Source organism: Nomascus leucogenys, chromosome 22a (assembly GCF_006542625.1).
Source record: "Nomascus leucogenys isolate Asia chromosome 22a, Asia_NLE_v1, whole genome shotgun sequence".
NCBI classification, from domain to species: Eukaryota; Metazoa; Chordata; class Mammalia; order Primates; family Hylobatidae; genus Nomascus; species Nomascus leucogenys.
The window spans coordinates 39,900,486-39,927,580 of NC_044402.1; the positions used below are offsets into that span (position 1 = coordinate 39,900,486).

The following is a 27,095-nucleotide window of genomic DNA, read 5'->3' on the forward strand; positions in this document are numbered from 1 at the left end:
TCCTGCAGCCCAGGTAAGAGGAGGTTTGGGGTGGGATGCCCTGCAGCCCGTCCACAGAGCCCCCACCGTGAGGGACCTCCTTCACCAGGAGTGGGGTGCAGGTCATTTGGAGGCCTAAGGGCTCTGTTAAAACTGCCTATCTCCAGGCCCAGGGAAGTTCCCCCTGACACAAGGAGGTTCCACAGGAAACCCAGAAATCTCTTTTCTTCTCTGACTCTCCATTTCTTTCTCTGCATCATTCTGAGTCTCCTACATGTTGTCTCCATCTTGCCATCTTTCTTCCTCCTTTGGATGGCTTCCTTCCCTTGATCCTGGTTTTATCTTGCCTCTTGGTCTTCATCCACACTTGTGACAATCATGCTTCTTTGTCTCTCTCCCTTGCCCTTCCTTCTTGGCACGTGTTCTCACCTCCCTGCCTCTCTGCTTCTAACCCTGTTTCCACACCCCATCCCTCGCACTCGTACTGACTCGGCGCCCTTTCTTTTCTGCCTCTGCGTCTTTCTCTTTCTGACTCCCTGGTCTGTCCTGCCTGTCTGCGCTCTGGGGCTGCCTCCACCCCCGGTTGGCCTGCCTCTGTTGTTCTTCACTCTCCTCATCTGTTCTTCTCTCTGCCCGGCTCTACCTCTGTGGTTCCTTGCTCCACCCACGGTCCAGATTCTTCAGGATTCTCCGTGAAGGGATAACCAGGTGAGAACTGCCCCCATTTTCTCTGCAGAGAGCGGGGCACACTTCTCCTGGGAGCCGGATTGCTGGACCAGGAGTCTGCTGTCCCAAGCGCTCAGCGCCACCCCTTAGCAAACCCCAGCCAATGCCACCCCAGGGAAACCCTTCCAGAGATTGTCCTTCAGCATCACCTCAGAGGGCAGGAGAAGCAGAGCCCTGAGTCGGGGAGGGTGCAACAGCAGGTGCCTCTCCCAGGGTGGAGGAGAGGAGCGGGGGCAGGGAGGGGGGTTGCAGAGGACAAAGCCACTCGCTGGAACCTGGGCTCCCTCAGGAGTAACACAGCCCTCCTGTCTCTGACCCAGGGGAAGCACCAAGATGACCGATGCTCAGATGGCTGACTTCGGGGCAGCGGCCCAGTACCTCCGCAAGTCAGAGAAGGAGCGTCTAGAGGCCCAGACCCGGCCCTTTGACATTCGCACTGAGTGCTTCGTGCCCGATGACAAGGAAGAGTTTGTCAAAGCCAAGATTTTGTCCCGGGAGGGGGGCAAGGTCATTGCTGAAACCGAGAATGGGAAGGTGAGTAGGGCATGGCACCAGGGCAGAAGGGAAGGAGGTTTGGGAAAGAAGATGCAGAGGTGGAGCCACTTGCAGGGGGAGCTGAGAGGGCTGGAGAAAAGCCAAGGCCAGTGGGGATGCCAGGACATGCTCCTTTGAGGAGCCCAGAATCTGATCCCTCTCAAATTGACCTGAGCTGGTGCAACAGGTGCCACCCAGGGCCCTGTGCCCCTTACCAGAGAGGATGCTGAGGGAGAAGGACCTCAGTGTTCACCTAAGAGGGGCCTTGTAGATAAAGAGGGCACAGACACAGCATTAAATGATGCCCCCTTCTTGCACTTGTATCCCTCTTCCCTGTGCCTCAATTTCCTCCATGGGTCCACTTTCTCAAATTCCATTCACCCAAATCAAGAGTAATTCTTAGACCCAGATGAACACAAAGATCAGAAACTTTTGAGCTGAGCACTCTCCTTGACTGGCACTCAGAAGCCTCTGGTCCCTGGTTTGCTCATGCCAGCCAAGAGAATCACCCCTGGTTACCAGCTGCGGCTCAGGGCTGTGTGTCTCACGAACTCGTTGACTGAATGTTACAACCCATTGAAGTGTAGAATAACAGGCCACAATCCCCTGGGGATTTTGAGTCTGATCCCAGCTCTGCCACCCACTAGTCACTGTGCAGGCAAATCATTTAGTCATTTAGAGCCACGGGTTTCTCCACTATAAAAAACGCTGGAATACCTATTGGCAGGATCTAGTGACATCAGGGCATGGCAAACTGACTGCTGCCAATCAAACCACACCAACAGTGATGGATGGGGAGTGTGGAGTAGATGGGTGAACTACTTTTCCAGCAGGGGTGAAGGTTTGCCCCGAGCAACAGATACCCTAAAGCGCTGCCCGAGGGAGACAGCCTCAGGGTCAGCATATGGTATGCACAGATCTGAGAGCTGCCAATCTCCAGGTCTGCCCCAAGACCCTTGGAACATAGGGACTGAAGAGTGATGATTATGGGCACAGGGTGTCCCCAGGATGGTCTGGGGATCTGGCAAGAGAAAGGTACCCTAGGACAGTCTCTAGGATGGGAGATACAGTGGGAAGGGACATTATCTGGGGAAAGTGTCCCGGGGGACATACGGAGTAGGGGCTGGGGCACTGGTCAGAGCAAGGGGAGCAAGGCCAAGTCCCTGGGTCCTGGGAGGAGTCAGTGGGCAGTGCCGGCAAGGGTCCTGGAGGGATTGTGGTCACTCATCCTCCCGCCTATGCGCCCCCTCCAGACGGTGACTGTCAAGGAGGACCAGGTGTTGCAGCAGAACCCACCCAAGTTTGACAAGATTGAGGACATGGCCATGCTGACCTTCCTGCATGAGCCCGCGGTGCTTTTCAACCTCAAGGAGCGCTACGCGGCCTGGATGATATATGTGAGTGGCTCCTGCACACTGCAGAGACTTCCTGTGCTGCGTGGAGGCCAAAATAAGCCAGGGAGGCTCTCCCAAGGAGACGGGGAGGGACTCTCCCAAGGGACCCAAGTCCCCTTCCCCCCTCCACCCCTAGTCGGCTGCAGGAGGAGCAGAGCCAGCTGGAGTGAACAGGGACATGCCTGGCTGCCACCACTGCCTGTCCCAGGCTCTCCTCCACCAACCTCATGCCCAGCTTTGTCTCCTGCTCCAGACCTACTCGGGCCTCTTCTGTGTCACCGTCAACCCCTACAAGTGGCTGCCAGTGTACAATGCTGAGGTGGTGGCTGCCTACCGGGGCAAGAAGAGGAGTGAGGCCCCACCCCACATCTTCTCCATCTCCGACAACGCCTATCAGTACATGCTGACAGGTGAGCCTGGTGGCCCCTGGTCTCTGCTCCTCCTCCCAGACACCCACCCAGATCCTCAGCCCTGACCCCATTGCTTCTCCTGTTTTTTCTTCCAGATCGGGAGAACCAGTCCATCCTCATCACGTGAGCGAGTGCCATCCTCCCACAGAAGGGACTGGGCTGGGGGCATACAGGCTGATGCCTGGGGTGTAGCTGGGAGGAGAGGTTTAAGGCTGGGATTGCAGGGAGCATGGGGCACTGAGCTCTCATTAGAGGGGTGCCAGAGCAATGAACCATGTCAGGCAAATCCTGCTGGGTGCTGGGCTCTGATGGCCGGGCTGGGAAGGGGAGCATGTGGTGCTGAGCCATGTGTGGAGAACAGTAGGAATCCTGAGTTTTGATTGGTCCCTGTGGCCCCCAGGGGAGAATCCGGGGCGGGGAAGACTGTGAACACCAAGCGTGTCATCCAGTACTTTGCCAGCATTGCAGCCATAGGTGACCGTGGCAAGAAGGACAATGCCAATGCGAACAAGGTGCCAGGGGAGCCACAGGCTCATCAGAACAGGGGTGGGGGGGCAGGCCGACCTGAGTTACCCCTAACCCTCCCCTCCCTGTGACGTGGTGGGGACAGCCACACCGAGCTGGGCTCCTGATGGTCAGCCCAGTGTGGAAGACCTTCCTGACAGGAGACACTCACCCTGAGGTCTGGGCAGGATCCTACGGAGTTGCAGACCAACCAGCGGTTCACCCAGCCCCCCACCCCCATTCCTCAGGGCCAGGGCAGCCTCCCTGCCCTCTCACCACTGCCTGGAGGTGGATGGAGGATGAACCCATGCAGTTCTGCTCCTTTCATAGGGCACCCTGGAGGACCAGATCATCCAGGCCAACCCCGCTCTGGAGGCCTTCGGCAACGCCAAGACTGTCCGGAACGATAACTCCTCCCGCTTTGTGAGTGCCTTTGACCACTCGCAGCAGCCTCATCCAGCCTTGACAAGAGAAAGAGGGTGCTGTTTTGCCACACCCAGTTGATTGTACTGTATCTGGCTTTGGGATATCAACATGCACACGTTGGTGGGAAGAGAGCATAGGCTTTGGAGCCAAAGGTCTGACTTTCCACTTGCTCAGCAAGTCCTTACACCTCTCTGAGCCCTAGTTCCTTCACCTGTGAAACAGGGGGACTAATATCCACCCTGCAGATTACTGGGAGGATCAGGTGAGATCATATGAGAGTTATGAGCAGGAGGCATTCTGTATGCATTCCTCTCTGGGCCGAGGTTCCACTAGGAGGTCCCTGCACAGTGTATGAGGGTGGCATCCTCTACCCGGCTTCACTTATACTCAGCTGAGACCCCAAAGTGGTTGTTTACATTTCCAGAACCATCCAGGGGAGGGCCAGGATTTCATTCTGTCCTTCCTGCCAGTTCCCTCACTCTGTCCCATTTGTCCCCAGGGGAAATTCATTAGGATCCACTTTGGGGCCACTGGAAAGCTGGCTTCTGCAGACATAGAGACCTGTGAGTACCAGCAGGGAGGCCGCCACCCTCCAGGTCCCCCTCTGCCTTCTCTCCCTGCCTGGCAGCCAGTCTCATCATTCTTGCCATCTCCTGTCTTTGTCTGCATTTGCCTCTGGTCTTTAGGATCCTTTTTGTTTAAGCCACATCTTCTCGCCTGGCCCTGTTCATCAAGCTGTGGGTGCCCCCTGCCCTCTGCCCCCATGGCCACCTTTTTCTGGCTCTACTCTCTTTCCTTCCTCACCCGCCTTCCTCCCCTCCGCCCACCTCAGACCTGCTGGAGAAGTCCCGGGTGATCTTCCAGCTGAAGGCTGAGAGAAACTACCACATCTTCTACCAGATTCTGTCCAACAAGAAGCCGGAGTTGCTGGGTGAATCTGCCTGCCACTCCCGACCTACTGCTGTCCCTGCTGCACTCCCCAAAGACGCCTGCATGCAGGGCAGGGCCCCCCTGCTCCCCACTGTGCCCCACCTTGCTGCTCACTTCCCTCCTCCCTCCGCTCACTCCGCCGGCTCCGTCTCCCTTCCCGCCCAAGACCACTTGCATCTCCTCTCGCCTCCCTGTGCAGTCACACACCTCACTCCTTCTCCGCCCTTCTCTCCACTCCTGCCTCGGCTTGTCTTTGCCTTCTCCTCTTTATTTGCTTCCCCATCTCCCATGTGTCCCTCCCCTGCCACCCTCCCTCCTCCTTGTTATTGGAGCCCCTGCCAGGGCCCTTCTTCTACCCTTTCACTTCCTCTGGGTTCACTCCTTGGTCCTTGCTGACTGCTCTTCTCTCCCTGCTCCCTGTCCTCCCCTCCTCCATTCTCCCCGTCCCTTACCCCTCCCTGCCCCTCCCTCCCTTTCCCAACTCTCCCTGCCCCTTCCCTGGCCTCCGCCTGTCCCCTTGCCCCTGCCTCACCCCTTGCCTGGTGCAGACATGCTGCTGGTCACCAACAACCCCTACGACTATGCCTTCGTGTCTCAGGGAGAGGTGTCCGTGGCCTCCATTGATGACTCCGAGGAGCTCATGGCCACCGATGTGAGTGAGGGGGCTGCTGCGACCGTTCTAGGGACCCCAGGAGCTCCCGGGGCCACCGCTTCAACCCCCCTCTTTGTCTCTCGCTCTGTCCCAGAGTGCCTTTGACGTGCTGGGCTTCACTTCAGAGGAGAAAGTTGGCGTCTACAAGCTGACAGGAGCCATCATGCACTACGGGAACATGAAGTTCAAGCAGAAGCAGCGGGAGGAGCAGGCAGAGCCAGACGGCACCGAAGGTGGGAGGGGCAGGCAGGCAGCGCTGGGAAGGCCTGAGGTGCCCACCAGGCTCTCTGGGGGACTCAGATCCCAGAGAATCTGAGGCTTTTGGGGCAGCGGGGTGTGTTGAGGGACGGTGAGGGACAGGGACGTGGGAGAGGTGGGCAGACAGAGAGTCCACCATAATCCCAACTCCTCAACCCCAGCTGCACTCACCAGAACTGAGGTGGGGAATTTTCCTCCTGTGCCCGAGACTAGCCTAGCCCCAGGAAGCACAGCCCCTGAGCTCTGCACATCACCATCACTAATGCAGGGCCTTTGCCTGCCCAGCCCTTGGGTAAGCCCCTCGTGGGCTCATACCATGTTCTATTTGGGAGGCAGTGGGCCAGGGGTCAGGACACAGCCCAGGGCATTGGTGTGTCAGTTTCCTCCTCGGTGAAATGGATCAACAATCTTTCCTCACTCCTCTGGTGGCTACTGTGAGGTCCTTTGAGAAAATGTGAAGGTGCAAACAGTGCTAGACAAGTGCCCAAGAACATTCCTCCCTACCTTCAGGGACCCTTCTCCAAGTCTGCCCAGATCAAAGTGTCAAGCTGAGGTTCATGATAACACACCAACAGTTATTACAACATTCTTGAAATTACACCAAATAACTCCTCCTCTAAATAGAGAAATCCCCATGTTGGGTGGCACATTTGGATGGCTGGGGGTAGGAGCGTGGTGCTGTCTGATATACTCTTGGGGGTCTTGGTCTCCCAGCCAGTCAGATTGGGTAACATGTGGATGGAGAAGACAGCATGGTCAGTCCAGGGCTAGACATTGGGGTAGAGAATGAAGGAGACAGGGAGAAGAGGACATCTAGCCCCTCAGCCACACACTTGCCCTGGAGAGGGGAGGGACGTGGTGAAGGTAGGGATATGCCCACAGCGGTGCTTGTGAAAGACCTGGCCCAGAGATGCCACAGATGTAGAGACAGAGCTGAGAAGAGCCAGTTGTGGCAAGAGGCCATGGGCCGGATAAGGGGGCCTGGGCTCCAGCCTGACTCAGGCACACGTTGGTTGAGTAACCAAGGCAAGCCCTGTGCTCTTCCAGGCCTTGATTTCTTCCTCTTTAAGGAGAAGAAATTGGACCTGATGCTTCCTAAAGTCTTGGCCCCAGGACAGGGAAGGAGGCTCACTCCCTGAAAGTGCTCACTCAGGCCAGGTACAGTGGCTCACGCCTATAATCCCAGCACTTTGGGAGGCCAAGGCGGTGGATCACTTGAGGTAAGGAGTTTGAGACCAGCCTGGGCAACATGGTGAAACCCTGTCTCTACTACAAATACAAATTTAGCCTGGCATGGTGGCTCATGTCTGTAGTCCCAGCTGCTTGGGAGGCTGAGGCAGGAGAATCACTTGAACCCAGGAGGTGGAGGCTGTAGTGAGCCGAGATTGTGCCACTGCACTCTAGCCTGGGTGACAGAGCAAGTCTCTATCTTAAAAAAAAAAAAAAAAAAGGAAGTGCTCACTTATCCTTTCCCTCTCAACCAGATGCCGACAAGTCGGCCTACCTCATGGGGCTGAACTCGGCTGACCTGCTCAAGGGGCTGTGCCACCCTCGGGTGAAAGTGGGCAACGAGTACGTCACCAAGGGGCAGAGCGTGCAGCAGGTGTACTACTCCATCGGGGCACTGGCCAAGGCAGTGTATGAGAAGATGTTCAACTGGATGGTGACACGCATCAACGCCACCCTGGAGACCAAGCAGCCACGCCAGTACTTCATAGGAGTCCTGGACATCGCTGGCTTCGAGATCTTCGACGTGAGTCAGGGACCCCTGGGAGTGGGAGAACAATCACTCGCTCGCTCCTACATTCAACAGCCATTTGCTGAGAGCCAGCTGTGGACCAGACATGGGAAGGCAGTGGGGACTGTGTGGTGACAGAGGCAGTCATTTTCCCTGTCTTCAGGGGAAGCCCTCCTTCACTGCCCTGACATGGAAGGGACCAGCCACGCCCTGCTGGGCTTGGGCACAGTGCACGGGCACAGCCCCAGTGGCCACTCACACCCCCTTTCTGACTGCTCCCACCCCTCATGCCCCCTGCAGTTCAACAGCTTTGAGCAGCTCTGCATCAACTTCACCAACGAGAAGCTGCAGCAGTTCTTCAACCACCACATGTTCGTGCTAGAGCAGGAGGAGTACAAGAAGGAGGGCATCGAGTGGACCTTCATTGACTTTGGCATGGACCTGCAGGCCTGCATTGACCTCATCGAGAAGGTGCCTCCTTGGCCTCACCACCTATATCCCCTCCTCTGCCATCCAGACAAAGTGGTGGCCGAGTCCCTTCTACACCCAAGAAACTAGAGTCCCAAGAATCCCAGGCCTTTCTCTAGGCCCAGCTTCTCCCCACTATGAAGTCATGGGCATGAACAGGATGATCCCCCCACTCTTCTTTCCCAGGACCTTGCACTTTATGCCCCTTTGTGGTGGTCCCCTCAGTGTCTTAAGAGTGAGATGTAGTGAAGGAGAGGCCCCTGGCCCTTCGGACCGCCCATGAGAAGCATCATTCATGGAAAGATCCTAGGCTGAGATTAGAGATGTTTGGCCTCCCACCACCTTCCTGTTGGTTGAGAAATAAGCCAGTCTCCAGCCCTCTTGCCTATGGGCATTCCTCAGAAGAGACAAGGCCGCAGGCAGGAGGCCCCATAGGCCGGGGCTGACTTGCTCTCAGGGAACCTCTGCTCTTTGTCAGCACAGGCCAGAGCCCGGAGTGTCTGACCCACACCCAGCCCAGCCACAGCCTTCAGAAAATGGGAGCTTCCCCACACACTTTGGATCATTGTCTAGATTCTTAACCAGAGTTCTCATGTTTCAGAGCCATCAGAATCCCATAAAATTGTGTGTGGAAAAAAGCATGTGTACATTCATACATACATGTGTGTGCTTGTGCATGTGTGTGTGTGTACGTGTGTGTGTGTACATGCGTTTTTCTGGAGAGACAGTCTTTAGCTTCAACAAATTCTTAAAAGGATTCCTGCCCCAAGAAAAGTCAAGAACCACCACGTTTTTGGAAGTGCAGAGTGTGGTGAAGAACCTGGATCCTTCTATCTAACCTTTGAAGAATTGCTACTGATGTCATACAGACAGAGCCTGGCCCGGTGCCTTTGACACACATCTGTCCCTGCCCTCCTGCCTCTGGGGCAGTGAGCCGTCAGAGAGAAGGGGCTGTGCTGTGAGGCACTGTGGGCCTTGCGGGGGGTGATTAGGAGTGCATGACTCTTTGTTGGACCCACTGGGCAGAAAGTGGGAGGAAGGGGCTCTTTTAATTCCAGGAATATTGGCTTCCTGTTTTAGGGTAAGAGGTACCAGCACAGCACCCCTTCAGCAGGCCAGCACTACTGGCCATACCCTTTTCCTGTTAGGGTATGGGACTGTGGAAGCCTGGGAGTGTGCTCAGTGATTCTCTCTTTGCCTCTTCACCCTGCCCTCAGCCCATGGGCATCATGTCCATCCTGGAGGAGGAGTGCATGTTCCCCAAGGCCACTGACATGACCTTCAAGGCCAAGCTGTACGACAACCACCTGGGCAAGTCCAACAATTTCCAGAAGCCACGCAACATCAAGGGGAAGCAGGAAGCCCACTTCTCCCTGATCCACTACGCCGGCACTGTGGACTACAACATCCTGGGATGGCTGGAAAAAAACAAGGATCCTCTCAACGAGACTGTTGTGGCCCTGTACCAGAAGTCCTCCCTCAAGCTCATGGCCACTCTCTTCTCCTCCTACGCATCTGCCGATACTGGTAAGCAGGCAGCCCCTGCACTGGGCCAGGGGACTTCTGAAGGCACAAAGGGCCAGGGTCCTGCTGCTTCAAAGCACATGACTCCAGAGGCAGGCACAGGGGAGCCCATGAGTCAAGCCACCTCCTGGCTCACCTCACCACAGTCCAGCTGGGCTTCTGTAGCACCTGCCGTTCTCCACTTTGTGTTATGTGTGTTGATATAGCTGTCTCATGTTTCCCCAAGATGGGGAGTAACTGGAGGTCAGTGAGGGTGGCACATGCATCCCTGTACTGTGCCCAGCAGGGAACGATGCATGTGGGAGTTCTCAACAAATGTTGAGAGGACACTGAACAAAGGAGCCTCCAGTTCAGAAAAGGAAGAGAAAGGATGTGGCTTGAAATGAAGAGGATAAAGTGTAAGAAGAAAAGTAGAGGCTGGGCGTGGTGGCTCACCCCTGTAATCCCAGCAATTTGGGAGGCTGAGGCGGGTGGATCACAAGGTCAAGAGTTCGAGACCAGTCTGGTCAACATGGTGAAACCCCGTCTCTACTAAAAATACAAAAATTAGCCTGGCGTGGTGGCACATGCCTGTAGTCCCAGCCACTTGGGAGGCTGAGGCAGGAGAGTTGCTTGAACTCGGGCGGCGGAGGTTGCAGTGAGCCAAGATTGCACCACTGCACTCCAGCGTGGGTGACAGAGCGAGATTCCGTCTCAAAAAAAAAGAGAAGAAGGAGAAGGAGAAGGAGGAGAAGGAGAAGGAGAAGAAGAAGGAGAAGAAGAAGAGGAGGAGGAGGAAGAAGAAAACTAGAATGTGGAAAGATATAAGAAGGAAGGGAAAGTCTAGAAGAGGGAGAGCTAAGGGTACTGATGTATGTCAGTGCCTACTATGGGCAAGAACTGGTGAGCTGCCCTCCAGGCGTGGTCTTATCTAATCCTCTTTACAACTTTGGGAAGTTGTTACTGTCTTCCTCGTGGTAAACTGAATCTTGGAGAATTCCTTGCCCAAAGTCTCAGAGCTACCAAGCGAGCAGCAGAGCTCTGCCTCTGCCCGAGGGCTCCTCTATTTTCCAGCTCCTGTTCATTATTTCTCCTCTCGCTGTTTAGGGGACAGTGGTAAAAGCAAAGGAGGCAAGAAAAAGGGCTCATCCTTCCAGACGGTGTCAGCTCTCCACCGGGTAAGAAGGGCCCAGGGGTGCCAGGACACCTGGTGGAACAGCCCAGCCCAGAGACTTCTGGCTGCACCACCTATTCTGATGCTTGAGTTTGATGAGGAAAGAAGCTAGAGCTACGTAGTAGTTTTTTGGTGTGTAGATTCCACAAAAGCCTGAACTCACGTCATAAATTATGTGGCAACCCCTGTCCCTTTGATGATTCTGGTGGAGAGTGTCTGGGGACCAGGGTTTAAGGGCCTAAGGGATGGTCCTTGTGGCTTCTAACTCCCCACCTTCATCTGCCTCCAGGAAAATCTGAACAAGCTGATGACCAACCTGAGGACCACCCATCCTCACTTTGTGCGTTGCATCATCCCCAATGAGCGGAAGGCTCCAGGTGAGCCAGGAGAAGATCTTAGTCTGGGAAGGACAGCTGGCATCCACTTTACCCTAAGGCTGACCCTTTCCCCTTCCCTCCTGACACAGGGGTGATGGACAACCCCCTGGTCATGCACCAGCTGCGCTGCAATGGCGTGCTGGAGGGCATCCGCATCTGCAGGAAGGGCTTCCCCAACCGCATCCTCTACGGGGACTTCCGGCAGAGGTAGGTATGAGGGTGCCCCAGAGCTCATAGAACAGGGGAAGCCAGGCTGCCCTGGTGGGAATGGGATCTGCAGGTGGCCCTGGAATTCTGTGGGCAAAGCAGATCACTGCAGAGCGTGGGTGACTCTGGGCACTTCCTTCCTCAGGTATCGCATCCTGAACCCAGCGGCCATCCCTGAGGGACAGTTCATTGATAGCAGGAAGGGGACAGAGAAGCTGCTCAGCTCTCTGGACATTGACCACAACCAGTACAAGTTTGGCCACACCAAGGTGAGTCTAGAGCCCCATTGGGTGGTTGCAGGGCAGGTGGCCATGTTGAGTGGAGCAGAGAGGAGTTTAGGAGGCAGAACCCTAATTCTGGCTTCCTTATCAACCTTATCAAGGGCTGAAACCCAGGCTTCATTCCGGTCTTGTTTGTCAAATTTTTACTCCTACTTCTAGAAGGCATGGGGTGATGGGTCACCTGGAAGCTCATCCAGGGTCTTCCACCCTGGATACTCCCCTCTGAGGCTGCGGCCTGTTGCATCTACCCCTTGCCTGCAGGTATTCTTCAAGGCAGGGCTGCTTGGACTGCTGGAGGAGATGCGGGATGAGAGACTGAGCCGCATCATCACGCGCATGCAGGCCCAAGCCCGGGGCCAGCTCATGCGCATTGAGTTCAAGAAGATAGTGGAACGCAGGTGACACAGGAGGAACAGGGAGGCATGCACTAGAGATGTAGAGGCAGATCCGCAATGTCAACTAGTGTGGGTCAGAAGACCTGGGTTCAGACCTACCAGCTGGCCTGGGCAAGTTACTTTACCACTTCAAATCTCATTGCGAATTCTTCTTCTTCTTCTTCTTCTTTTTTTTTTTTTAAAGAAAATTATCTATAGGAAAATGCAAATTAAGACACCAATGAAATACCATTTTAAAACACTAGACTTTGCTTGCTCAGATGGCCTACAAATTTTAAAAAATGAAAGAAACAAGTAGGTAAAAATAAAATGAAAGAAAATAATTTTAAAAAGTTTTAAAAATCACTAGACCGACAAAAATTAAGAAGCCTGACCCACTGCTTACAGATGTGTAAATTAGTGCAACTTCCTAGGAAAACAGTTTATCACTATCTTTTAAAGTAGAACAGCTGCAGGCCAGGCACGGTGGCTCACACCTGTAATCCAAGCACTTTGGGAGGCCGAGGCAGGCAGATCACAAGGTCAGGAGATCGAAACCATCCTGGCTAACATGATGAAACCCCATCTCTACTAAAAAAATACAAAAAATTAGCCAGGCATGGTGGCAGGCGCCTGTAGTCCCAGCTACTTGGGAGGCTGAGGCAGGAGAATGGCATGAGCCCGGGAGGCAGAGCTTGCAGTGAGCCAAGATCGAGCCACTGCACTCTAGCCTGGGTGACAGAGCAAGACTCCATCTTAAAAAAAAAAAAAAAAAAAGTTGAACAGCTGCATACTTCTCCATTCCACTCCTGAGTACATTCCTACAGAGAAACTCTTATACATGTACACCATGACATGAAAAATAATCTTTTAGCAGCATTGGTCATAACAGCAAAGATCTTAAAACAACTTGAATTTCCATCCACAGGGGAATGGGTAAATAGTATTACAGTCATTCAGTGGAACATTATAAAACAGTGAAAAGAAGTGAACTCCAACTACATGATACAATATGTTTGAACATTAAAGCATATTGTTAGTAAACAAAGGCAAATCTTGGAAGGATACATACAGTATGATGTAATTTTTATAAAGCTCATAAATAATCAAAACCAGCCATTCATTGTTTAAAGATACATACATATGGCTGGGCACAGTGGCTTATGCCTGTAAGCCCAGCACTTTGGGAGGCTAAGGCAGATGGATCACCTGAGGTCAGGAGTTGGAGACCAGCCTGGCCAACATGGTGAAACCCCATCTCTACCAAAATTACAAAAATTAGCTGGGCATGGTGGCAGGCACCTGTAATTCCAGCTACTCAGGAGCTGAGGCAGGAGAATCTCTTGAACCTGGGTGGCGGAGGTTGCAGTGAGCTGAGATTGTGCCATTGCACTCCAGCCTGGGTGACAAGAGTGAAACTCCATCTCAAAATAAATAAAATTAAATTAAAATAAAGATACATTCATATGTGGTTAAAGTAATTTTTGAAAAAGCAAGGAAAGGAAAAATAAGATTCAGAGTGGTGGCTGCTCCTGGCGGGGTAACAGGGGTGTAGGAAGGAACGCACAGGTAGATCAATGGTTGGTAACACTTCGGCTCTTGTTTGGGCGGTAGGTTCATGGATAGTCATTTTGCTTTCATGCTGCATAACTTACATACTTATTATAGACATTCTTATATGTAAACCCCTACATAATTTTTAACATATTTGAAGTTCTTATGAGAATAGTAAAACTGAACAGAGTAGACATTCTATAAGTGGTAGTTTCCATTACCACTAATATCCCAGCTGGGAGGATATAAACTGCCCTTTCATCAAATTGATTAATAAATATGTATCAAGCAACTCCACGTTCAATGTAGTGATGTTGGAGGTGGGTGTGCACAAGAAGGAAGTCTACATGCCTACGAACTTGCTTGGTAGGGCCCATGATTGGGAAGCTCTCTTTTATAGTGCCCCACCCTGCCTCCACGTTTCCTTGCCAGGGATGCCCTGCTGGTAATCCAGTGGAACATTCGTGCCTTCATGGGGGTCAAGAATTGGCCCTGGATGAAGCTCTACTTCAAGATCAAGCCGCTGCTGAAGAGCGCAGAGACGGAGAAGGAGATGGCCACCATGAAGGAGGAGTTCGGGCGCATCAAAGAGACGCTGGAGAAGTCTGAGGCTCGCCGCAAGGAGCTGGAGGAGAAGATGGTGTCCCTGTTGCAGGAGAAGAATGACCTGCAGCTCCAAGTGCAGGCGGTGAGGCCACATGATTATCTCTTCAGCCCTCTCCTCCCCTCTCCTAGATTATAGCCCATCTCACAACCAGGGGCTAGGAGTCTAGGAATGCCAGCTCTTTTTAAGACCCTAGGTCTCCTCCCTTTAACCATCAGCTTCCTCCCTGTTCTCTTCTCCCAGGAACAAGACAACCTCAATGATGCTGAGGAGCGCTGCGACCAGCTGATCAAAAACAAGATTCAGCTGGAGGCCAAAGTAAAGGAGATGAATGAGAGGCTGGAGGACGAGGAGGAGATGAACGCGGAGCTCACTGCCAAGAAGCGCAAGCTGGAAGACGAGTGCTCAGAGCTCAAGAAGGACATCGATGACCTGGAGCTGACACTGGCCAAGGTGGAGAAGGAGAAGCATGCAACAGAGAACAAGGTGAGGGCAGCTCCCTCTGGCTTCAGCCCAGGTCTCCTCAAGACTCCCAGACTAGAGTGTGGCCCTGGTCCTTGGCATGGAGGTCCCCATAGATGTCTCCAGGCTGGTGATCTTTGACCCTAAAGGGGATGGGTTTTTGGTCGGCAGGTGAAGAACCTAACAGAGGAGATGGCTGGGCTGGATGAGATCATCGCTAAGCTGACCAAGGAGAAGAAAGCTCTACAAGAGGCCCATCAGCAGGCCCTGGATGACCTTCAGGTTGAGGAAGACAAGGTCAACAGCCTGTCTAAGTCTAAGGTCAAGCTGGAGCAGCAGGTGGATGACGTGAGTAGTAAGAACCATGCTCCTGCTCTCAGAGCAAGATTTTGCAGGCAACACCAATGGCCCAGAAAGTCCTGATCCCTAGAATTAACTTCTATGGCCCTTGAAGCTTTTTTGCTCCCTGTAATTCCTCACTAGAGTAGGTCTCTGAATCCTTTGTGCTTGCAGGATTTCTCTACTGGTTTGACTTCCAATCCCACTGGACTTCAAGTTTAGATGGAGGCAAAAGAGCATACACTATGGATTTCAAGTTTTCCACACTTTGCTTATTTTCTTCTCTCCATCAGCTGGAGGGATCCCTAGAGCAAGAGAAGAAGGTGCGCATGGACCTGGAGCGAGCAAAGCGGAAACTGGAGGGCGACCTGAAGCTGACCCAGGAGAGCATCATGGACCTGGAAAATGATAAACTGCAGCTGGAAGAAAAGCTTAAGAAGTAGGAGACTGTGGTGGCCAGGAGGGGCTAATGGAGGTGTCTGGCCTGGTAGATAGAGTGCAGGGTGCTGTGCCTCCACTGGCCACAGTTGCCTTGGGCACACTGGGAATGAGGTCAATCACAGCCCTCTTCCTCCACTCTCTGGGCTGGCGAGGGGAGGGGGAGGTGCCGATTCTGGCATACTAAGGCCAAGAAGAGAATGAGCCCCAGAGGAAGGAAGACTACCTGTCACCCCCCCGCCCCCACCCTTCTCCTGCAGGAAGGAGTTTGACATTAATCAGCAGAACAGTAAGATTGAGGATGAGCAGGCACTGGCCCTTCAGCTACAGAAGAAACTGAAGGAAAACCAGGTGACTTTTTTTCCCAGTGCATGAAAGTGGGAGCTCAATAGCCCTGAGGTAACTGAGGCTGCAGCAGCTGCTTAGGGTTCTACACAATATCTGGAACTCCAGGCAGCCTCATAGACCCAACCATCCCTGAGTTACAGGCGCTCAGGAACACTAGCCTTCCCCCACAGAGCAAGAATACATTACGTTAGCAAAACTGTTTGAGAAGGGGGATTCGTACCTACTAAAGGGCTTCTCCTTCTGAGATCTGCTCTGCCTCAGGGACTTTCTACTCTAAGACAAATGATAGAGCTCTATTCTCCTCTAATCCTTCCTCTGGTAGTTCTGCCCTCTGAACGCGGGGTGAAAAAAAAAAAAGCTTCAAGGAGCACCTTCCTGTGAGCTGCTCTGTTCATATTCTTCCCGGTACTAACCCCAGCCACTAACCCAGGCTGAGTCCCCATAGGGCACTCATGATAAGAGCCAATTCCAACAACCTTGAGCAAGTCACTTACCCTCCCTGATCCTCAGATTCTCTTCTCACCTGTAAAATGAGACTGACAATACCTACCACACAGGACCAGAGGGGATAATGTATTTGAAATCACTTTGTCAACTAGGAAATTCTATACAAGCATCATATTAATATAGCCCAATTTAGAGAAGTCAGCCAGCCACTAGCCTAAGAAGGTATTGTTTTGTCTTCTCAATGGCCTTCTCATTCCTCTGCAGCTCAGGATTAAGTGAACAGCCATAGTCTCCCTTAGCTTTAATGGACCTCAAACCTTAATGTGCTTTTAGTATCAGGTTTGTCAGAAGAGCCCTGGAAGTCCACTGCCATTCCCATTTTAGAGCTACAGAAGCTACATGGCCAGGTCTGGACATAGTGACCCCAAGGGCAACAGGAACTCGGCTACTGGGGCAGGACCTTGTCCTCTCACTTTCAGGCAGACTGTGGCTGGTAGAAAGAGGTAGTCTCCCCTCTGCACTTGAGGCCCGTAGCCCCGGCTGCAAGTACTGTATGAACACAATTCCACTCCTCCGGGGCTGCACAGGGACTGGCCCGCCTTCATTAGTAATTTGCCCTCCCATCTTCTTGGATGCCCCTTCTGGGTTTTAGCTAGAATATCGGGCCATCCTCAGGTTCTTCCACCCTAGGTCTGGGCAACTTCTTTGGCCTCTTGGACACAGAATAACAGTCCTGTTAATCTCATCAGGTCTTGGCAATAAGCTATGGCTCCTCCTTCATCCCCAAGATCTTGCTCAGAAGTCCCACCTTCTCCATCCTGGGAGCAGAGGCACGGTGGTCCTCTCTGCTGCTCGTAGGACCCATCCATGAACAGTCCATTAAAGCTGTCCATAATCCGAGGTGAAGGAATTTCCACTGAACCCCCGTTTTGCTCCTGGCTAGCCAGACAACACATCAAAATCGTAGATAGGATATTCTCCCAATTTAGTCAAGACCAAGGCTAAGGCACGAAAAGTGAGGTAAGGGCACTTGAAGAGGATGAGGAGATGAGGTGAAGAGGAGAGTACCCTGCTAGCACTTTCCTGGCCTGGAAGGGAGAAATCATGTTGAAACCCAACCCTGGGCATAAACACAGCAAGCCTGGGAGAGCAAGGAATATGGTTGATTGGACTTTGTGATTAACTTGGAGAATTGCAAAGGTATTTGATTGTTTCGAGGTATATTGTCACAAATATTTGTAAAATACAAGCACTCACTTTCCTGTCTTATGGATAGCGGAACAGAGCCTAGTGAATCTGGGGACCCTGAACTTCTTGATCTCACAGGACCCCAGGATCCCCCTTCAAACACAGGTTCTCAGGATTTGGGGCTGCAGATGTTCACACTGGGTCTGAGATGCCCTCGGGAGCTTCAACCAAATTCCTATTGATGGCCTATGCATTATAGGATGTTTAGCAGCATCCCTGGCCTCTACCTCTAGATGCCAGTAGCAAGCCCCACCAAGACATGACAATCAGACATTGCCAACCGTTCCCTGGGGCACAAAATTGCCCCTAGTTGAGAACCACTGCTTGAGAGGGACCTAAGTTCCTGGTAGCCTTTCAGAGCCGGGGGAATTCCAGTGGAGGGGTCCAGGCAGTGGGTCTGAGCCCTTTGTGTCTGACCCAGGCACGCATCGAGGAGCTGGAGGAGGAGCTGGAGGCCGAGCGCACCGCCAGGGCTAAGGTGGAGAAGCTGCGCTCAGACCTGTCCCGGGAGCTGGAGGAGATCAGCGAGCGGCTGGAAGAGGCCGGCGGGGCCACGTCCGTGCAGATCGAGATGAACAAGAAGCGCGAGGCCGAGTTCCAGAAGATGCGGCGGGACCTGGAGGAGGCCACGCTGCAGCACGAGGCCACTGCCGCGGCCCTGCGTAAGAAGCACGCCGACAGCGTGGCCGAGCTGGGCGAGCAGATCGACAACCTGCAGCGGGTGAAGCAGAAGCTGGAGAAGGAGAAGAGCGAGTTCAAGCTGGAGCTGGACGACGTCACCTCCAACATGGAGCAGATCATCAAGGCCAAGGCAGGCCCTGCTCAGCCTCCCCTCGCCCTCTCCCCTGCACAGCGGAGCCTCCCCCATGCCTTTTCTCTCTGTCTGCTATCTCCCTTGTCATTCTCATTCTCTTCATCATCCTTTGGTCTCTCTTCCTCTCTCCCCTGCCCCTCTCTGGCTCTCCTCTCCCTCTATCTCTTCATATTCTTCCTTTAATTCAAGTCCCTCTTCAGACTGCGCCCTCCCACACCTTCTGTGTCCCCCTCCTGCCCTCTGGTGTTCCCCATCTCTGACCCTCTCTTCCTTCCTCTGGTCGACTCAGCCCCTCCCACACTCACCCTTCCTGTCTTGCTTCCTGAAGGCAAACCTGGAGAAAGTATCTCGGACGCTGGAGGACCAGGCCAATGAGTACCGCATGAAGCTAGAAGAGGCCCAACGCTCCCTCAATGACTTCACCACCCAGCGAGCCAAGCTGCAGACCGAGAATGGTGGGTGCCCCTAACCAGCCCTGCACCTGCCTAGGGCAGGACATGACTTGTGAAATGGCCCACAAGCCCCTCATTTCACCTCCAGGAGAGTTGGCCCGGCAGCTAGAGGAAAAGGAGGCGCTAATCTCGCAGCTGACCCGGGGGAAGCTCTCTTATACCCAGCAAATGGAGGACCTCAAAAGGCAGCTGGAGGAGGAGGGCAAGGTGAGGCCCAGTGGGGAGGGTAGGCAGACTTGATGGCAGCCCTGGGACAATTCACCTCAATGCCAGAAATGGAACCTGGAGCTGGAAAGAGTCCTCTGCAAGGGAAAGACCCTCCAGTCTAGGTTCTGCCCTGCAGCTAAGCGTCATTTAATGCCTCTTTCCTTATTTGCAAGGGGATGGGGTGAGCAGACTGGGAAACTCCTCAAACAGTGAGGTGCCACATCAGCCCACGTGGTGAATAAGGCTGGGCTTGGTTAAAGTACTAGATAAGAAGAGAATCTAGAGAATGGGGCACAGGCAGTCCCTCCCACCTCCTGGTGCCCACCCCTCCCCAGGCGAAGAACGCCCTGGCCCATGCACTGCAGTCGGCCCGGCATGACTGCGACCTGCTGCGGGAGCAGTACGAGGAGGAGACGGAGGCCAAGGCCGAGCTGCAGCGCGTCCTGTCCAAGGCCAACTCGGAGGTGGCCCAGTGGAGGACCAAGTATGAGACAGACGCCATTCAGCGGACTGAGGAGCTCGAGGAGGCCAAGTGAGCTCCAGATACCCCCTTAAGCTGACTCTCAGAGAGGAAGGGGCGAGAGGACCTGGGGTGGGGACAGGCAGAGTGGTCATGAGAAGGAAGTGGAAGAGACAGGAGGAACTCGGAGGGCAACAGAAGTGCTTGGAAGAAAGTCTGAACTCTTTGCTCTTGTGAACTCTGGCTGGCCCTGACCCACTTCCTGTGACGGGCGAGCTTTTGGCCCGGGTTATACCTGATGCTCACGTATAAGACGAGCAAAAAGCTTGTTGGTCAGAGGAGCTACCGTCGATCAGCCTGTGTGGGGGGCGAGGGCAGGGGGCACTGACACCCAGATGCCACTGCAGGTAGGGAGGATGCCTGGGCAGCCCGTGCTGGCAGACTGTTCCAGGCAGGAGCAGGCTCAGCTCCTGCTAGGCTGGACTTACAGCATCTCAAGGAGATATAGGGAGGGGGTGGGATGAGGTCCACCCAAGGCTCCACTGTTGCCCAGTAGAGTCACACACACACCCTCCACCCTCACCTGGGCAGAAAGAAGCTGGCCCAGCGGCTGCAGGATGCCGAGGAGGCCGTGGAGGCTGTTAATGCCAAGTGCTCCTCGCTGGAGAAGACCAAGCACCGGCTACAGAATGAGATCGAGGACTTGATGGTGGATGTAGAGCGCTCCAATGCTGCTGCTGCAGCCCTGGACAAGAAGCAGAGGAACTTCGACAAGGTGGGCCATGGGTGGGGGCCACAGCCAGCATGCAGGGCAAGGGGGCATGAGGGGTTCAGTGAAAGGCCAGAGCCATCCTCCTTGGAGGTGGGGGAGGAGGGTTGAGCCCAGGCTCGGGACCAGGGACAGATTCTTGGACATGGGGCTGAGGCTGGGGGCTGGGGCACTGGGAAGCAGGAGGGCTGGAGAGCTAAGGCTGGGGGGCTGAAAAGTGAGCCTTGTCCCCCGGCAGATCCTGGCCGAGTGGAAGCAGAAGTATGAGGAGTCACAGTCGGAGCTGGAGTCCTCACAGAAGGAGGCTCGCTCCCTCAGCACAGAGCTCTTCAAGCTCAAGAACGCCTACGAGGAGTCCCTGGAGCACCTAGAGAACTTCAAGCGGGAGAACAAGAACCTTCAGGGTGTGCTGGGGGTCCAAGAGGCCAGAGATGATTGGTGGGAGGGAGGGCCATGCAGGGGCAGGGGGGACACAGGCTTTGAGCTTTCTGGCCCTCTGGTCCCCAGAGGAAATCTCGGACCTTACTGAGCAGCTAGGAGAAGGAGGAAAGAATGTGCACGAGCTGGAGAAGGTCCGCAAACAGCTGGAGGTGGAGAAGCTGGAGCTGCAGTCAGCCCTGGAGGAGGCAGAGGTGAGGGCCGAGAGCTCCCTGCACCCCATCCCTGTTCTGCCACTGTCTCCCACTTCCCCCTCACCTGGGGGTGACCCTGACCCCAAGACAAAATCTTTCATTCCATATTCTTTGTTCAACATTATCTACCCACTATTCACTACCCATGACTACCTCCAAAGCCAAGGTCTGCACAAAGGAAAATGTCAGTCTGATTAGAGGCCAAAGGTTTGGTTTCCCACCAGGTTTTAAAAGTTGGAATCTGGCCATAATAATAACCACTTAGACAGTGGGTAGGGGTGTGGGTTCCAGAGTCAAACAGGCCTGAGTTGGAACAGAGCTTGAGGACTTTCACTGCGGCGTTGGGCAAAATCTTTAATCTCTCTCTGCCTCAGTTTTCTCATCTGTAAAATGGAATTAACTGTACATACCTCATATGATTTTACACATGATTATTATAAGGATTAAATGAGGTAACACATTTAAGCACTTAATATATATTAGCTATTGTTACTCTTCATTTTTAAGCACCTGGGAATGGCCCTGAGATTTCTGGGCTTCTAACTTTTCTCAGGAAAGGGTGAGGGACCTGGAAAACAAGATAAAATTTTGAATTTGTGGTTACAAAAATTCCTCCCTTTTCTATAATACTTTAGACAGGTCAGGAATTTATGCAGTGTTAGTGCTGGAGGGTCTGGCAATTGTGAGGTCCAAACCATTTTCTTGACAGAGGAAGCCCAGGGAGTCCAGCACTTTCTCCCCAATAGCACCGTGGTGGGCATGGGGTGGAGATCCCACCTCCCCATCTCTTCTCAGCTCTTCTTCTCTGGGCCATAGTCCTGGCTGACACCCTGTATCTTCTCATCCTCCCTCTCAACCCTGCCCTGTGCCCTGTCTGCCCGCCCTCGCCCCACCCCTTTCCAGGCCTCCCTGGAGCACGAGGAGGGCAAGATCCTCCGGGCCCAGCTGGAGTTCAACCAGATCAAGGCAGAGATCGAGCGGAAGCTGGCAGAGAAGGACGAGGAGATGGAACAGGCCAAGCGCAACCACCAGCGGGTGGTGGACTCGCTGCAGACCTCCCTGGACGCAGAGACACGCAGCCGCAATGAGGCCCTGAGGGTGAAGAAGAAGATGGAAGGAGACCTCAATGAGATGGAGATCCAGCTCAGCCACGCCAACCGCATGGCTGCCGAGGCCCAGAAGCAAGTCAAGAACCTCCAGAGCTTGTTGAAGGTACACGGGGGGTGGGAGGTCCCCTTACCCAGAGGGGACTGGCCTCCATGTGGCCTGGCAAAGCAGTGGTGTCTCGATACAGGCACCAGATTCCTCCTGCCCCTAGATTACTGCAGAGACCTCTGACAGGTGCCCTCAGTGAAGGGAATCGAGGCTGGCTTCTGCTCACGCCCACTCTCCTGATCCTCAGGACACCCAGATTCAGCTGGATGATGCGGTCCGCGCCAACGACGACCTGAAGGAGAACATCGCCATCGTGGAGCGGCGCAACAACCTGCTGCAGGCTGAGCTGGAGGAGCTGCGTGCCGTGGTGGAGCAGACAGAGCGGTCTCGGAAGCTGGCGGAGCAGGAGCTGATTGAGACCAGCGAGCGGGTGCAGCTGCTGCATTCCCAGGTGAGGGGGTCAGGAGCCACCTTGTGGAAACCTGCTGAGTGCAGAGCCCAGGACATCTAGAAAAGCCAGATGTTCTAAGTGAGCACATCTAGCCAGGGTCACAAATCATTTCCTCTCTCAGGCCAGCTCTCATCTGTGGTGGCTGCAGAACCATTATATTGAGAAAGTGGTCTCTACTTAGAAGCTAAGAGTGTCATGATTGACTGCTGATACCTGCCAAAGCCACCAATCTGGGAGTAGTGGAACGTATCCTGTTATTCGATATTCTTTAAGACAGCCTCTGGCTTGCTCTGTAAAGATGAGAGTTTGGGAGTTTAAAGAAGCATAACTGCATCTCTTGCAAACCAAGCTGGATAGAACACCATTTTCTGCAATCCCACCCACACTGTTTTCAGTTATACTCTGCAATAAGACTTTGTGCTCACCTTTTGCAGTGCCCTGTGGAGTTTTGTTCTTTAATCTAGTATGTGTGAGAATGACATCATCCACTTACCTCATCCCCTCTTCCTTACCCTACTACATTCTTGGTATAGCTATAAACATCTCTGGAATATTGTCCTGGTAAAAAGTTGTTTCCATTTTCCTTGGAATATTGTCACGCTCCTACGTAAACATGTTGCTAAAGAGCTCCAGGGTAATACTGCAGACCTTTTGCTATTTGAAGTCTTTTTTCAGAGTTTAGTAATCTTAGATATAATGTCTAGAATGTATGCACTTTCATAGGAAAAGGGAAAGCAGGTACAAAACAAAGAATAGTCTAAAAGTGGGCTTGTTGTTTAAAAAAAATGACCACCTTTAATTCTCTCTGGAGAAAGCGTATGAAATCAGGTAACAAAGTGCAGTATATATTTGATCATTTTTCTCTCTCCATGTCTAGAACACCAGCCTCATCAACCAGAAGAAGAAGATGGAGTCGGATCTGACCCAGCTCCAGTCGGAAGTGGAGGAGGCAGTGCAGGAGTGCAGAAACGCCGAGGAGAAGGCCAAGAAGGCCATCACGGATGTAAGTGACCGCCCACCTTCCGCCTCCCCTAAAGACACAGACAAGGCCCTGGATCCAGGCCAGGCCACTGTGCTGTAACACCAAGCCAACTCTGCAGTTCTGTGGGTTTGAGGGCCTGATGGGAGAAAGGAGATGCTTGGGGGGCAAAAGGCCCCGGCTCCTGGCCCACGTTCCTTGCCACCTCTCTCCTGCACACAGGCCGCCATGATGGCAGAGGAGCTGAAGAAGGAGCAGGACACCAGCGCCCACCTGGAGCGCATGAAGAAGAACATGGAGCAGACCATTAAGGACCTGCAGCACCGGCTGGACGAGGCCGAGCAGATCGCCCTCAAGGGCGGCAAGAAGCAGCTGCAGAAGCTGGAAGCGCGGGTGCGGGAGCTGGAGGGTGAGCTGGAGACGGAGCAGAAGCGCAACGCAGAGTCGGTGAAGGGCATGAGGAAGAGCGAGCGACGCATCAAGGAGCTCACCTACCAGGTGCGGCGGGCGCCAGAGGCCAGGAGCAGATGTAGAAGTTTCTTCTCTGGCCCCACTGCCCCGCCCACACAGGGCTCCTCTCACCTCCTCTTTGAGATGCTATTGGTAGATTTAACCTTCTCACGCTCTGCAGTCAGTTTGACTTGAGTCTATGAGTTTTTCCAGCAAATGAAGAATCTACTTCTACTTCCTGAAAACTCTTCTAACTAGCCTTTCCCCAGGTTTCTTTTTTTTTTTTTTAATAACTCAAAGTGCTACCATGAAGACTTCAGAACAGTCCAAAGAATCTTTCCACCTTCGACTGTGGGGATAAGAGTCAGGCGAGGGGAAAAGACCCAGAAATCTTCCATGGAACTTCTGGCACACAAAGAGAAGGCCACAGAGAAAGAGGACCCTAGAATGCTCTAAGACCTCCATTTGCATAGCTGAGAGCTGTGCCCTTGGCCCGTTATTTTCAGTGTACCTGGGAAGAAAAGGCCAAGGAGATGAGGGTGTCAGTCCATTTGACAGATGGATACCAGAGGCACAAGAAAGAGGTTACAGATACAGAACCACAGAGTGATTTGTGGACAGAAGTAGAAATGGCATCCTGGCACATACAATGATAAAGAGATAAGAATGATCGAGTGACGTTGGAGCCAGTGATCCCGATGCCTGAATTCTGGCCCAGTGCAATACATTAGAATGTAGAATAATCTGGATTATGATAATACCCCCTTCTTTCTGCATTCCTCATTATTCCTCTTCTGGTCAAGAAATACTGGCCAAGAGAACCTATGTAAGTCCAGATTGGAGCTTTATCCACTAGATTGGAGTTGGAACAGACCTGGTGCTTTTATATTACCACATTAGGGAATTCCATTAGGTTCTCAGCCCCTCCCCCCACTTCTAGCTTTAAGACTTCAGCCTTCATTGCTTTGTGGATCCCTGACTGACAACCTTGCATTGCCCCTTTGACCTACGATAGAGTCAGAGAATCTTCCCCACCACCTCTTTGACCTGGATCATTGCAGGGAGGGGCAGCAAAGTCAAGGGGAGAAGGGTAAAATGATGGAGAAGGGAAAGGTGATTGCATTTGCTCCCCCTCCAAAATGGTTTCTCCCACCATCCCACCCCCAGACAGAGGAAGACAAAAAGAACCTGCTGCGGCTGCAGGACCTGGTGGACAAGCTGCAACTGAAGGTCAAGGCCTACAAGCGCCAGGCCGAGGAGGCGGTGAGTTCAGAGCTTTCTTCCCTTTCTCATCAACACACCTACTATTTGTGAGAACCAATGAATATCTCCTACAGAGGGGCCTGGGCAAAGAGTTTGCTATAAACTCTAACTCTCAAACATTTATTTGACACATCTGGTGTGCTCAGAGCTGTCAGGTGTTCTGAATTAACAAAGGCACCACCTACAAGCTGCTTACAATTCAGATACCATAACCCAACAGAAGGCAGTGTAGATGCTAGTGCCGGACATGGGGCAGCCAAAGCTGAAGGCAGGAAGGTGGCAGTGGAATTGGGCCTGGAAGGGGACCCAGCTAGCCATAGGGCAGTGGGGAAGACATCTGGGTGGATGTGAGTTGCTGATGAGCATGCCTGCACAGGAACCTGGGGTCCGGGACAGGTGCAGCAAAACAGGATTCTGAAGGGGCCCAGATCAGGCAGCATGGGATTTGTCTTGGGCAGTGGATGGCCATGAAGGACTCTGAGTGCTGGACATGTTTGAGAAGAGTGCAAGGCAGTTGCAGAATACCCTTGGGAAGGCTGTTGCAGGAATATGCATGAGGCATGGGTGCCTCAGGGACAGGGAGCTGGAACCTCAGGTTGAGAGGCTGAGAATCCCATAGCCCATCTCCAGCTCATTCACCCATCCCCATTGTCCCACCGCAGGAGGAGCAAGCCAACACCAACCTGTCCAAGTTCCGCAAGGTGCAGCATGAGCTGGATGAGGCAGAGGAGCGGGCGGACATCGCTGAGTCCCAGGTCAACAAGCTTCGCGCCAAGAGCCGCGACATTGGTGCCAAGGTGGGTCCCTCCCCTGGGCTTCACTAGTCACTTCCACATTAGGATGCCCCCTGATATGGGTGCTCTTCAGAGTGGGCACTGCTTGCCCTATATATAGGCAGTTCTGAGGGTCCCACAGCTTACATAACCTGAGAATCCACTCTCCTGCTCAAAACAGCCCCCCACGGACTGGAACTTCTGCAGAGATCCCCAGTTCCATCCCCTTAAACCACAAGTGCCTCTAACGTGGGACCACAAGATCCCTGGGGCCCTGCCTCTCCCTCCAAGGGCATCTCCCTCCAAGGGCATCTCCCTTAGGCCTCTGAAAGCCCCAGGGATTTGTCCCCACACACTTCTCCCTCTTGCCAGCTGCCCCCTCACACCTCTTATTCTTTTTGCAGCAAAAAATGCACGACGAGGAGTGACACTGCCTCGGGAACCTTACTCTTGCCAACCTATAATAAATATGAGTGCCAAACTCTGCCTGAGCCCATCTGTCCTTCCTGCCAGCTGTCCATCCTGGATCAGGGCAGTAGGGGGCCTGAAAGGAGGGAGGCCCCCAGCCCCTGTATCAGAGCTGCCAGAGCCAAGGTGTCCCATATCCACAAGGAAGGAGACCGAGGTGCAGAGGAGTGAGGTGTTCTGCCTGAAGTGGACAGCTGTGAGTCCCAGTTCTGCTCAGTCAACCACACAAGGGTGGAGAGGGAGAAATTTCAACAGTGAAGAAAACAATGGCATCAAAATGGTGATGCCAGTCCAAGATGCTAGGAGATAGAATTTTGGTGCCGAAGTTGAAGCCACTCTCCACCTACCCCACCCCTGAGGCTGCAATGATTAAAGGTGTCCTAGGACACCCATTCTTTCTGAAATGAATTTTCCACCAATGCCAGAAAAGGCTCAGAGCTAGCTGAGAATTAAGGTATGGGAAAGGGGATGGGAGAGATTCCATTCTAGTCAGCCCCTAGGAAGTAACTCCCAGGGAGCCCCCTCCCTGTCTTCCCCAGGGGTCTCCCCCTGTCCCCTGTGATTCAGCACCTCACCGTGAGGGCATCTTGAGACTCTGGGGCCAATCAACACTGAGCCCAAACCAATATGCCATGAGGACCAAGCCTGAGCATTGCTCATTTCATGTTGGTTCTCACACAGACACAGACAGCACAGGTGCCTGTACAGGGAAACACTGTGGTCACATTTCTGCTCTCTCTAAGCTCCTACTGGGGAGAGTCTGGCCTGGATCACACAGCTGCTTGTGGGACAGGCCCGGTCCTGACCCTGTTCTGCACAAAGCAAATCCCCACTCTCCACTGGGCTT

The 27,095-nt window shown here is 53.3% G+C and overlaps 1 protein-coding gene across 1 annotated transcript; it reads left to right on the plus strand.

The window, feature by feature from the left end:
• Positions 1-26,266, plus strand: LOC100599213 (myosin-6). The gene is made up of 39 exons (XM_030802449.1): positions 1-13; positions 655-687; positions 1,026-1,239; positions 2,493-2,636; positions 2,887-3,043; positions 3,139-3,166; positions 3,444-3,555; positions 3,878-3,970; positions 4,473-4,536; positions 4,806-4,904; positions 5,452-5,555; positions 5,650-5,788; positions 7,298-7,566; positions 7,852-8,022; positions 9,237-9,546; positions 10,630-10,700; positions 10,986-11,073; positions 11,163-11,280; positions 11,426-11,549; positions 11,823-11,959; positions 13,922-14,177; positions 14,337-14,579; positions 14,727-14,903; positions 15,188-15,333; positions 15,593-15,683; positions 17,797-18,186; positions 18,518-18,644; positions 18,730-18,848; positions 19,184-19,380; positions 19,900-20,083; positions 20,316-20,481; positions 20,585-20,709; positions 21,613-21,921; positions 22,112-22,315; positions 23,193-23,318; positions 23,517-23,792; positions 24,912-25,007; positions 25,670-25,804; positions 26,185-26,266. Exons 3-39 carry the CDS (start codon positions 1,039-1,041, stop codon positions 26,206-26,208), a joined length of 5,820 nt encoding a protein of 1,939 aa, XP_030658309.1. The 5' UTR covers positions 1-13; positions 655-687; positions 1,026-1,038; the 3' UTR covers positions 26,209-26,266.
• The last annotated feature ends 829 nt before the right edge of the window (positions 26,267-27,095 follow it).

What these genes read in the sequence shown, in the direction of transcription:
- LOC100599213 (XM_030802449.1), top strand. Translation starts at nt 1,039, where the DNA reads ATGACCGATGCTCAGATGGCTGACTTCGGGGCAGCGGCCCAGTACCTC. An exon ending in ACGATAACTCCTCCCGCTTT is followed by an intron (nt 3,971 to 4,472) that starts GTGAGTGCCTTT and finishes ATTTGTCCCCAG; the next exon opens with GGGAAATTCATTAGGATCCA. An exon ending in CTACGCATCTGCCGATACTG is followed by an intron (nt 9,547 to 10,629) that starts GTAAGCAGGCAG and finishes CTCGCTGTTTAG; the next exon opens with GGGACAGTGGTAAAAGCAAA.